The sequence below is a fragment of the Balaenoptera physalus genome, assembly GCF_965194825.1.
Source record: "Balaenoptera physalus genome assembly, contig: HAP1_SCAFFOLD_943, whole genome shotgun sequence".
Lineage (NCBI taxonomy): Eukaryota > Metazoa > Chordata > Mammalia > Artiodactyla > Balaenopteridae > Balaenoptera > Balaenoptera physalus.
In genome coordinates, this window is record NW_028125845.1 from 261273 (window position 1) to 274773 (window position 13501).

The following is a 13501-nucleotide window of genomic DNA, read 5'->3' on the forward strand; positions in this document are numbered from 1 at the left end:
AGACAGAATTATAGATATAGAGAACAAACAGGTAGTTGCCAGAGGAGAGGAGGATGGGGAGGGGAAAGAAATAGGTGAGGGAGATTAAGAGGGACAAACTTCCAGTTACAAGAGTAAATGAGTCAAGGGGATAAAATGTACAGTGTGGGGAATACAGTCAGTAACTATGGAATATTATTGTGTGGTGACGTATTGTAATAGACTTTTTGAAATGTATAGTAAAGTCAACTTACACTGCTGTGTTTCAGGAAGTAACATAGGGCTGTAGGTCAGTTATACTTGACAAACAAACAGAACAAGAGACCAGATATGTGGTTACCAGAGGTGAGGAATCAGGGGAGGGGAGATTGGATGAAGACAGTCAAAAGGTACAAACGTCCAGATATCAGGTAAATAAGTACTGGGGTGCGGTGCACAACAGGATAAAGATAATCAGCACGTCTGTGTGTTGTATGTGAAAGTCATTAAGGGAGAAAATCCTAAGAGTTCTCGTCATGAGGAAAAGGTTGTTTTCTATTTCTTTAATTTTGTGTCTGTATGAGACAATGGATGTTCATAAAACTTACTGTGATAATCACTTCATGACGCATGGAAGTCAAATAATTATGCTGTACACTTTAAACTTACACAGTGCCGTATGTCAGTTGTATCTCAAAACTGGAAGAAAACATAAGTACTTATATTAGATTTCTAATTATTTTAAAGTTATATCTAATGGATGGTAGGAAACTTTGGTGATAAAGGTACCTGGATACCAAGCTTTAGCTGACTAGTCTTGAGATCTGAAAGTAGACCTTGCTTTGCCTTACAGATCTCTAAGTGCATTATGGGATTGTCAGCTGCAGCTAGATTGTAGTCTCTGATACAGCAAGTGTCATGTTTGGTGACGCTTACAGTTTTCTTTCTACTTTTAGATTTTCTAAAGCAGTGTAGCATCACTTGGGAACTTGTTAGAAATATTGATTCTTGAGCCCCAACCCTGCCAAATTAGAAACTGGTGGCTTGGCCTGGCATTCTGTTTAAATCCTCCGAATGATTCTAAATTTGAGAAACATAATAGATTATACCACTTTTATAGAAGTAGCAAAGCTCAACTCAACCCCTTTATATAAATTCTCCAATTTTGTCCCCTTTATTCAGATCTGTTTATTTTGATTACACCGTAATTTAACGGATGTAAATGTTATTTTATCATGGAAGTGCTCACAAAATTTTAGGGTTTCATTTCTAAATAGTCAGAGTTGTATTTAGAGTGGTATTTTATTTGATTCTAATGAAAGTTTACTCTAAAAGTATCATTTAGGCAACTGTACACATCTATTTGGAAGGAATTACGTTCCTTTCTTTTCAATTAATCATTTGTAAAAATGTTATATTCTTAGGTGGATGCTCTGCGGTTGCGTTTGGAAGAGAAGAAACCATGCTGAATAAGAAGACAAAACAAATCCAGGACATGGCTGAGGAGAAGGGGACACAAGCTGGAGAGATCCATGACCTCAAGGACATGCTGGATGTGAAGGAGCGGAAAGTTAATGTCCTTCAGAAGAAGGTGAGGTGCAGGTGTTCCGAGCCCAGGGTCCCGCATCAGACCCACGTCCTCATTCCTACCACTGAGTTGTACCTAAGTGCTATCAGAGTTTCTCTCTCATTCCTCTGTTTATATTTTTGCAGGTCGTAATTGAAACCATTGCTGCAGGAGGTAGATTGTGAAAACTGTTCTGTATATTCAGTTTTTAAACTTTCGAAGTAAACACTGTTTGGTATCTTCAGTAGTATTTTCCATGCTACTGTCTCTGAAAAGTGCCTTGTAAATTGCCAGAGTATTTGCATTGGCATTCTTCTACCTCTCCTAATCTTCTGTCTTGTATGGCAACTGTAGGGCCATGAATTAGTGTAGTACGTGGGCCGGGATTCTTGCAAGACTGCAATTTTGAATAGAAACACATGCTACTATAATGACATCTAATCTACATATGTCAAGGAAAGGAAGACTTTCTTTCCTATTTTACCTTAATCATAACTGGAAAGAGGCTAACACTGTAATAAATAAGGGAAGTACTGATAATTGTCTTCCCCTCCCCCTTTTAGCTAAATTAAAGGGTACCTTTGAGATAATAGTTACAGTAGACACTGGTATTTATTGTTCTTCTCCACTGAGGGGATAGATCAGAAATATTTGACATTGTCCCAGTTTATTTTTAACCTCTAACAATAACCCAGGAATAAAACTCTCTTCACTAAACCTCAAATTCAGCTTTTCTTTTGTGTACAGAGGACCATGTTCAATATTTGTCCTTTGTTAATTTGGTTTTCATTTGCTTTCAATGAGTAAACATAAAAATTTGATCACTCTAGATGGGTGACTGTAGTATCTTGTTAGTGGATGCTACTTTGCTTTACATTTTTATACATATGTTCTTCTCACCTTACCCCCAACTGCTCACTTCCCCTTACCCGTTTCTTGTATACGCTTCCAGGCACAGTTTACATATACACAGGCAAATACGTATTCTCTTTTTTTCTGTTTACCTCTTTCTGTGTTCTTCCATAAACATTTTATGCATAATCCATATAAAGCAAAAATGTTTCTCTAAACACAGATGTTACCATTCCTTTATTTCCCTTTCCTTTCCTTTCCTTTCCTTTTTTCCCATTAATATATTTTGAAACTTCTTCCGGGGCTTCTTCATTGTTACCAACAGCACCTGTGTGGATGTGCTACGGTTTATTACAAGGTTTCCACTGATGGACAGTCTGCTTAAAGTTTCTGCTGTTATGTAAAATGATGCTGCATTTTAAAAATGTGCATATTTAGTTTATTCATATGTGAAGTATATTTCTAGGTAAATTACTTAACGTAGAATTGCTGGGTGAAAGGATATGCATTTGTAACGTTGGTGGATTTTGCCAAGTCACAAGTACATTGGTTAGAACCCAAAGGTTGTTTCAAACTAATGCACGTCTTATTTTTAACTAGATAAACATTAAAAAAAGTTTTTAATAACTGTGAACAGGGGTTTGAAGTTAGAAATAATGCCTCATTATCCTGGAATAATCATAGTTTGTAAAAATAGAGTGGCAGCACTTATGTTAGCCACTTTATATCTGTAATCTTGTTTAATCCTTGCAACTTTTTGGTAGTGGAGTTTAGATCTTGATTGCTCTGTTATAATCAGTGGCTAAATTTTTAGGCCATGACACATAATAAGAAATATATGTTACATTCATCTGTGTCAACGTATAGTATACATGCTTAGAGGTACAGCTAAAACAAAATTTTCACAAAATATACTCTGAACTATCTTCTCCCATTTCTTAAAGGAAATAGAAAAATGTTAGTCCCAATCCATTAAGTTATTTCAGTACTCACTAATAAAACACTTTTATACCTTGGTATCCATTCTCCCATGCTCCCCTTTCCCGCCCCCAAAACAAAAACAAGCCCCAAACCAACAAAGTCCGAGACATATTACATAATAAGGGAGGTTCAAATTTGTACAAATTTGTTTAGCTAAAAAAGTGGTAGCTTCAGGTTTTGTCACAAGGTTGGTCTTATTCCAAAATGCAGCTTTTCCCATGACAACAACTTTCCTGTTGGGAGAATTAGTAGTATGTGTTCAAGCTTTTTGACACTACAGGACATCATACAAATATGACGTGTATTATGCTTTGTTTAGTCTCTTTGCCTTTTGCCGTGGAGGGCCAGTGGAGTAGGCTCTAGAGGGCCGGTAATTGTGCTCTTTTTAGTACACTAGCTGCCTCACTAATTTGTCATGTTATAGACTTTGATTTGTCTTAAAACAGTTATCAAATAGGTAGCACAGGTACTTTCAAAACTGGTTTAGATTATTATTGCTTCTTTTAAGATAATGCCTCTATACCTGTCATTTTCAGTGCTTAGAGCCTTCAGTGCTTTCTGCCTACTTATTTTGTTGTAGAAGTTGCTGTACTAACATCATTAGACTCAACGTTCGTGATGTGTTTCCTGGACCATTGTTTGCTGATAAAATAGAAATAGCTTTAATTTTTGGATCCACATAAAATAAACCAGAAAACACAGTAAGTTTAGAGGCAGTTAAAGGTTCTCAAGAGAGCTATAGTTATTTTTATGATGGCTTTCCTTTCTTGAGGTGCAAACATCCCCTTGCTCCAGGATTCTATGAGCAAGCTTGATTTTCAGGTGGTTGACAGAGGGGAGCTGGCTGAGTGCGAGACTGGGGGTTGAGGGCGTAGAGTGAACTCTGATGAACTGGGCTGTGGTGATATGGTGGCTTCCGGAGGCCGTGTGAAAGGTGATGAGCCGCACGGACAGGATGTAGAAGGCACCATCTGTGGAGTAGATCATGTAGGAGATCTGGGAGAAGAGTGACAGGATGGAGATGAAATGGCCCAGACAGTGGTGACTGTGGAGGCCGCATATCTGGCGTTTATTGTACTACAGGATGTTGGTGATGGCCAGTACACGTCCACAGCAGTGATGCAGAGATGCACACAGCACGTGATTCCAGAAGACAGCCAGATGTCACATAGGATTTGGCCAAAGTTCCAGGTGTGGGTGATGGTATATGTGATGCAGATGGCTATGACCAAGATGAAAGCCAAGAGATTGGTCTTGGCCAGGGAGCCAGTGAGATAGTTGGCTGGCGTGTGGAGCTTCCTGGTAAGGAAGACGGTGAGACGCACAAAGGCTTTGGTGAAGACTTTGGTCCATGTGATGATGGAAAGGACCTCAGCAAGAGAGATCTTGAGTTCCTGGAAGGTCCCAGATCCCAAGCCTCTGGGGTTTCTGCAGCATTCAGGATCTGTTAGAGGCCCCCAGGAAGAGGCCTTCTGCCGACGGGTTTGGAGGGGGCATTCTAGGTGGCTCTCTCCGTACTCATAGCTCCTTCTTCCACAGTTGTCTTCCCCACAGAACAAGGGCGTCCTTCCATTTCACACTGGAGGGCGACATTTATCACATGAATAGACACAGTGAAAAGACCCCAGGTCTTACTTGTATTAAGAACACAGAGGTGACTCAGCTGTAATCAAAGATTGTTCTAACTCAGACGAATCCCAAGGTTTCTCACTCTTGTGGAACTCTGGTAGACACATGCTGAATTTGTTAGATAATCATCAGGTTACCCACCAGTGTGGACAGAGCTCTGCAGGTCTTGCTTTTGGCCTTTGGGCTCTTTCCAAAGGCTTGAGGCTCTTACTGTTTGGTGATGTATTCAGAATTTCCCCCACTCTTTTCTATTTTGAGAAGATTCTGGATTTCAGGTTGTCTCCTGGGAACTGTTAAAGCTAGAGCACCAGCCGATTAAGAGAAGCAGTTCAGTCAACAGCCCACAATTTTCCCAGATTAATCTTGACACATAATGAGGTACTTGTTTTGGTTCCTTTTCCACTGATCATTTCTGAGCCGGGAGAGAGAAATGTTCCAGTTCCCAAGACTTGGAGAATGCGTGAGTGCGGAGAACACAAACAAATGGCTCGCTGTGAGCTCCCCAAGAGGAGCACGGGGTCAGCAGCCCCTCCCTGGCCACACGAGTGCTGTGTTTGCTGTGGTGCGGCCCTTCCCCCTTCCTCCTTGCTTGTCACCTGGTTTTGTCCCACCTTAACTACAACCCCCAGCCGAGCACCTTCCGCTGGGCTCTTCCCTTCCCTATGCCTTTGAGATACCCCCTATTGCTTTCTTGTTGTTGTTGTTAAATTAACAGACTTTATTTTTAGGGCATTTTCCCATTTACTCCCTGCCCACAGTTTCCCGTTATTAACATCTTGCATTGGTGTGGTACATGTGTTAAAATTGATGAACCGATATTGGTACATTATTATTAACTAAAGTCTGTAGCTTACAGTAGGTTTCACTCTTTGTCTTGTACAGTTCTGTGGGTTTTGCTGAATGTATAATGACATGAATCCACCATTACAGCGTCATACAGAGTATCTTCACTGCCCTAAAGATCTCTGTGTCCTACCTATTCATCGCTCTCCCAGCTCGCTACCACGGATGTTTTTACTGTTTACAGTTTTGCCTTTTCCAGAATGTCATGTATTTGGAATCATACAGTATGCACCGTTTCCAGGACTTGTTTCTTTTACTTGCTATATGCATTTAAAATTCCTCCATTTCATTTCATGGCTTAATAACTCACTTCTTTTTATCGCTGAATAATATTCTGCTGTCTGATGTACTATAGTTTGTTTATGTAATTACCTGCAGAAGGACATCTTGGTTGCTTCCAGTTTTTATCAATTATGAATAAAGCTGCTATAAACATTCCCATGCAGGTTTTTGTGTGGGCACAAGTTTTTAACTCATTTGGGTAAATACCTAGGAGCATGATGGCTGGATATATGGTTAGACTATGTTTAGCTTGTAGAAACTTCCCCTATATTGCTTTTTGTTTGTTCGTTTGTTTTTGACTGCGTCAGGTCTTAGCTGCAGCATATGGGATCTTTCGTTGCGGCGCACAAGCTTTTCGTTGCGGCGCGCGGGCTTCTCTCTAGTTGTGGCATGTGGGTTTTCTCTCTCTAGTTGTGGTGCATGGGCTCCAGAGCGCATGGGCTCTGTAGTTGGCAGCACACGGGCTCTCTAGTTGAGGCACGTGGGCTTAGTTGCCCCATGGCATGTGGGATCTTATTCCCCCGACCAGGGATCGAACCCATGTCCCCTGCACTGGAAGGCGGATTCTTAACCAGTGGACCACTAGGGAAGTCCCTATATTGCTTTTTAATTGGGAACTTTGAAACACATGAGCTTTGCAAAACGTGTTATACACTTGAGTATTCTTTTTTTTTCTTGGTCAATGTGTATTAATGTTTTGGCTTGCTGTAAATCCCTGGGTTATTCCCACTGTAGGTTGTTGCTGTAACTTTGCTACTAACTTCTAGTGTGCCCACAATTATTTTTTTAATAGAAAAAATAATTCTGAAGTATACTTTGGGGGAGAGTGTTGTACAATCATTGTAAAAGTTTAGCCTCTGAAACTTTTTTTGTCTAATTTTTATGCAGAATGTAGAATCACTAGTATATTTGAAATATATTTGTTTTGAAATATTTTAAATATTGAGTAAATGTACTCAGCTGTTTTAAAATCTAGATTTTAATGCACTAAGAAGGGGGTCAAAGGGTGCAAACTTGCAGTTATAAAATAATTAAGTCCTGGTGATGTTATGTATGGCATGGTGACTAAATATAGTTAACAGTACTGTACTGCATGTTTGAAAGTTGCTAAGAGAGTAGATCTTAGAAGTTCTCATCACAGGAAAAGAAATTTCATAACTATATATGGTAACAGATGTTAACTAGACTTACTTGTGGTGATATTTTGCAGTATAAACAAATACTGAATCATTATGTTGTACACCTGAAACTACACAGTGTTACATGTCAGTTATACCTCAGTTAAAGAAAAGACACTAAGAAATGACAATGTGGATTAAAAAATTAGCTAGTTTTAAATTATGAAAGTAATATATGTTCAAGGTAAAAAAAAATTCAAAAATACAAAAACATATGAAATGAACTTATCTTTTCTCATCCTTTGACCCTCTCAGTGCAGCTCCTTAGAGATGTAACTTGTTAATAATTATTTGTATACTCTTCTATAAAATATCTATGCATATATAGGCATACGTATGTTACACACCATTTTTAAAAAAAGACAAGTGGGATCATACTTTTTTATTCGTTTAAAAATAAACGTATTTTTGTGTCTTTTTATATGTAGCTTTATCTCATTGTTTTTAATGTCTGCTTGGTTTTCGGTGTCTTACTTGCACCATAATTAACTGATGTCCTATAGCTGTATAAGTAGATATTTATAGGGTTTTTTCTTGTTTATATATTTGATATAGTAGCATAACAATTAATGACATAAACATACCTCATTCATGAATTGATATTGTATGCATCTAAAAAAATTGATGGATGCCCAGTTCTCTAAAAAGCTTGTGCTTTTATATATTAAGATGAGTTTCTGCACAGCTTCATCAGACATTTGTTGCCAAACCTTTAAAAATTTCCAGTGACCTGGTAGATAATTTAAAAATACCTTCCTTCTTCCTTCCTTCCTTCCTTCCTTCCTTCCTTCCTTCCTTCCTTCCTTCCTTCCTTCCTTCCTTCCTTCCTTCCTTCCTTCCTTCCTTCCTTCCTCCTTCCCTCCCTCCCTCCCTTTCTTCCTCTCTCTCCTCACCCCCATTTATTTATTTATTTATTTATTTATTTATTTATTTACTTATGGCTGCGTTGGGTCTTTGTTGCTGTGCGTGGGTTTTCTCTAGTTGCAGCGAGCAGGGGCTACTCCTCGTTGCGGTGCACAGGCTTCTCATTGCAGTGGCTTCTCTTGTTGCGGAGCACAGGCTCTAGGCGCACAGGCTCAGTAGTTGTGGCTTGCGGGCTCTAGAGCGCAGGCTCAGTCGTTGTGGCACACAGGCTTAGTTGCTCCGCGGCATGTGGGATCTTCCCGGAACAGGGCTCGAACCCGTGTCCGCTGCATTGGCAGGTGGATTCTTAACCACTGCGCCACCAGGGACGTTCCAAAAATATCTACTTTCTTGCTTAATATTTATTTAAATTTGAGTGCATGTTGAGCATTTTTTCATAGGATTTTCTTCGTTTTGAAGCTACATATTCATGTCGTTTCTACATTTTTCTATTAGATGGTTTATTTTTTTCCCTTATTGATTTATAGGGGTTCCCTAGTAAGTGAATTGGCCTCTTTCCTCATGTTTTGCAAATATATTTTCTTGTTTGTCATTTTCTTTTTTACTTCCTTTATGGTATTTGTTTTAGAATTTATGTGTCAAATTTAGTTGTCCTTTCCTCTGTGTCCTCTCAATTTTCAGTCATGCTCAGAAAGTCCTTATGCCCACCAAGGTTACTAAGTAATTCACGCATGCTTTCTTCTGGTACATTTAAAGTTTCTTTTTTCTTTATACCTAAAAATTGTTTTATAAAATTTATATATTGGCTTTAATGATTCAGCTTTTTCTTCTTCTGTGTGGCCAGTCATCATTATAATATTTATTAAATAATCTACCTTTTTCCTCCTGATTTGAAATGCCAAAAATAAATTGTCGTTTAAATCTGGGCCTGTTTCTGGTCTGTTCCATTTATCTGCCTCTGTTTCTTTGACTGCTTTTTATGAAAAATACTTAGTTTGTTTATAATCCCCCTTCCTGATTTTTGTTGGTAAGCTTTGTTGTCTTTTGCTGAGTCCACAGTGCTTTTCATATTTACATTGTGTTGCTTTTTGAAGGGGAAAAAGTCTTTTCTGTAATCGTGATTCATATTGTTTAGCCTTTATTTCTGTGTTTAAGTGAATTTAATGTTTACCACTGTTTGTAGCACCATGGCTTACCTGTTCCCAAGGTTTACATTTCATTTAATTCTTGGTTCCCCAAGAACTCCTTTGAACACTTTTTCAAGAGTGGTCCTGGCTGCTTGCTTGTTTGTTTTTTTTTAAAGGGTACCTTTTTAGTTAAGATTTTTTTTTTTTTTTTTTGGATGTGGACCATTTTTAAAGTCTTTATTGAATTTGTTACAGGATTGCTTCTGTTTGATGTTTTGGTTTTTTGGCTGCGAGGCATGTGGGATTTTAGCTCCCTGACCAGGGATTGAACCTGTACCTCCTGCATTGGAAAGTATAGTCTTAACCACTGAACAGCCAGGGAAGTCCGCTGGGTGCTTGCTTGTTGACCATGCATTTATATTATCTTTTTACATTTTATAATTTAATTATTTGTGAGATTCAAAAAGCATAGAGAATAACATAATAAGTAATGGTAATTACTCAACTTGGGAAGTAAAATTTCAAACAGAGTCAAAGTTCTTTGGCATGTCTTTTCTTGAGAGTATTCCCCTCCATTCTCTCGCAGAAATAAACGCTTGCTTTGGTGTTTATGCATGCACCCGTATCTTAGGTCAGGATGCATGTTTTCGTACAACCTGTGTATGTGTTAATAAAATTTATATAAGAGGAAATATACATGGCAAATAAATATGAAAAGTTATGTACCCTCACTGTAATCAGTGGAATGCAAAATAAGACCAGATTAAGAAACCATTTTATACTTAGCATTGTAAGCTGTGTTCGCAAAAATTAAGAAGTCTGACAGTATCAGGTGTTGGTAAATGTGGCAACTGAATTTCTCACACAGTGCTGTTGGGTTTTTAAATAGGTACAACTATTTTGGAAAGCACTTACTAAACATAAGGGTACCCTGCCAGATACATATACTGTAGATGAACTCCAGGATGTATGTAAGAATGCTCATCGTAACCTTGTTTGGATTAAGGAAAAAACCAAAACATAACTGAGGGAATACTTTGCAAATGTTTATTGACAGAATGATTGAGTTAGTAAGTTGTGGTATAGTCACACAGTGGAATATATTATTCTTTTCGTTTTAGGGCAAGGGTATATTTAGGATAAAAATTCAGCAAAGTTATTTCTTCTGGAGGTAGGGAAGGGAAGAGGGTTGGGATAAGGAAGAATATATGAGTATCTTAAGTAGTTCAGGTAATTCTCATTCTTACGATGGATAATGCGTTTGTGTGTAATTTAACATACTTCATAACATATAGATACATATTTATATTTGAAATATATTTAAAATACCTGGAGGCAGATTTACTTCTGTTTAATTTGCTGGTACATGGGTGCTTATTATATACTTTATATGTTTCCTTTTGTTTGAATATGAATAATAAAAATGCGTAGAAAAAACCTTCTCTGTACCTACATATCTATCTTCATTGAGAAAGAATTTTTCCTGTGTTTTACTTTAAATTCATTCCTAATTTTATAATTGTGAAATTAGAACCACCTTCCTCTAGAAGTTTATTTGTATATTTTGAAACAATGTCTGATGCAGATGTAGAGTCTCATTTGATAAAGCCCAGCTGTTCGTTTGATTAAAATTTCCTACAAAGTCTGGCAAATGGATTTATTCAGCTTATGGTCAGATATGTCCAATTAAGATGCATGAATGGCTTGGACAGTTTTGACCCTCTTTCCTTGAACCAGAATTTGGCTACTTATCGTATTTGCTGGTTAAGATTAGCTTGGGCCATATTGAACAAGTGTAATCCTCCTTCAGCAGGATGATTTTTTCGATATTGGGAGCCTATATTTGACAGCCCCCAAATCTTATTTTCCTCGGTGAAATATTGCTATTCCTCTCATTCTTCTTACTTGCCCTGATTAATTTTTCTGATGGCAGTTGTTTTTCTACACTCATTTTTCCTCCATACTTGTACTCTTTGGAATTTTGGATCTAGTTGCAAGAGAGATGATTAGAAGGTGATTAATGTTCTGTTCTTGGCCCTCCCTGAAATGTGGTATTGGGAAAACTCACTAACCCTCAGTTTCCTCATCTGTAGACAGGGTATAATAGTTACTTTGGGGGGGTTGTTAAATGATGTAATGTGTATAAAAGCACCTTGGAACCCATGAAGTGTTATATACCATGCATATATTAATAGGTGTTAATATTGTTTGTTCTTATTACATTTTACTTTGCTAAATTCAGCCAATGACTCTAATCTTTGAGAATCTTTTGAAACTTGATTTAGTCTGTTTATCTCCTTCAGTTTTATGCCTTCAACCCTTATGAATATATTCTTTTTGAAAAAAAAGTAAATTTATTTATTTATTTTTGGCTGTGTTGGGTCTTCGTTGCTGCGCATGGGCTTTCTCTAGTTGCGGCGAGCGGGGGCTACTCTTTGTTGCTGTGCACAAGCTTCTCATTGCGGTGGCTTCTCTTGTTGTGGAGCACGGGCTCTAGGCGCACGGGCTTCAGTAGTTGTGGTGTGTGGGCTTCAGTAGTTGCAGCACGCGGGCCCAGTAGTTGTGGCTCGCGGGCTCTAGAGCGCAGGCTCAGAAGTTGTGGCGCACAGGCTTAGTTGCTCCGCGGCATGTGGGATCTTCCTGGACCAGGGCTCAAACCCGTGTCCCCTGCATTAGCAGGTGGATTCTTAACCACTGCGCCACTGGGGATGCCCATGAATATATTCTTTATACGTCCATGTAGGTGATAAAATGTTGCATAGGCTCAGAAAAGACTTTTGTGGTATATTGTAAGAAAACTCTATCAGATTGATATGTTTATCCAAACAATTCGAAGACCTCCTTTTGTTGTCTGTAGGATTTTTTTTTTTTTTTTTTTTTTTTGGTAATCCCAGTTTGTTTGCGGGTCTAATTTATTTTTTATTTTTAAAAAATTTTTATTTTATATTGGAGTATAGTTGATTTACAATGTTGTGTTAGTTTCAGGTGTACAGCAAAGTGATTCAATTATACATATATATGTAACTCTTCTTTTTCAAGTTCTTTTCCCATTTCAGTTATTACCGAATATTGAGCAGAGTTCCCTGTGCTGTACAGTACAGTTCCTTTGTAAATCCATTTTCTCCTCTGTTCTTCATCCAGAAGAAATCTGTCTTGAAAATCTGAGTCCATTGGACTCATTATCATTCTGTATAATTCCTTCTTAGAGTGAGTGAGCCACATGATGCTGTACACGATGGCCTAGCTTTCTAAGCAGTGTGTCTATTTCTATACACTGGAATCTTCTTGGCTTCTCTCCTTTCCCCCCTTACTGAGTGCATTTATAGTTGCACAGTCACTTTATGTTCTTGTGGGCGTCCCAGTCTTCCCAGGCGTCCTCAGCTGTCTCATTCATGCAGTCAGCATTGCCTTCTGCTGTGCACCTGGCACTGTGCTAAGTACACAGAGAGGATGGTTTCTGCTCTCAGAGTCTCAGAGTTGTAGCAGTTAAAGAAGTTACCATACAAATGGTGTACAGTGGGCACAAAGCAAGGCATTCCAGATTCGACCTTGTGTGAAAGGAGTCTAAGAGAAGTCTTAGCAGTCGAGTCTTGAAAGGTGTGTGAAAGTTTGCTAGGCAGATGGGGAAGGGGTACGAGGTCCCAAGCTGAGAGAGCGGTGTGAATGAAAAAGGGGAATAGTGTCCTTTCCAGAGGGTCACGCCCTGGAATTTCACCTCTGTACTTCATACATTTGTAATACGGATTCCTAAAAATTTCTGGTAGAGCTCTGTCTCTCAGTGCCTTTTCTTTCTTACTATGATGTCTCCTATTACCTGGTCTCTGGGAAAATTATTCCCATTTCTTACATAATGAGAAGGTTTTCAGAGAATATACTCATCTTTATTTTCCTATTAGTTTATTTAGGAAACTGATAAATAGAATTCAGTTTTTCTTTCCCCTGGCCCTGAAGATTTTCCATCAGAAACTTTAGAAATTTACCTGCGGTGGTATATTGAAGTATAACCTTACAGGCGGATCTTGAGATTTTCCTGGAGAGATATCTTTTTATTTTTGAATTAATTAATTAAATTGACTTTTGGCTGCATCAAGTCTTAGGTGCAGCATGCGGGATCTTCATTGAGGCACGCAGGGTCTTTCGTTGCAGCGCGTGGGCTTCTCTGTAGTTGTGGCGGCAGGTTTTCTCTTCTCTAGCTGTGGTGTGCAGGCTCCAGGGCGCAT

General features: G+C 38.5%; 1 protein-coding gene across 1 annotated transcript in view; it reads left to right on the plus strand.

The window, feature by feature from the left end:
* LOC309653701 (ELKS/Rab6-interacting/CAST family member 1-like) overlaps positions 1-13501 on the plus strand; it is a gene marked incomplete at its 5' end in the record, with an annotated part of 129269 nt that overhangs the window by 61926 nt on the left and 53842 nt on the right. The window contains 2 exon segments of the mRNA XM_082478539.1: positions 1383-1410; positions 1413-1549. Of these exon segments, the coding sequence (XP_082334665.1) occupies positions 1383-1410; positions 1413-1549 (165 nt within the window).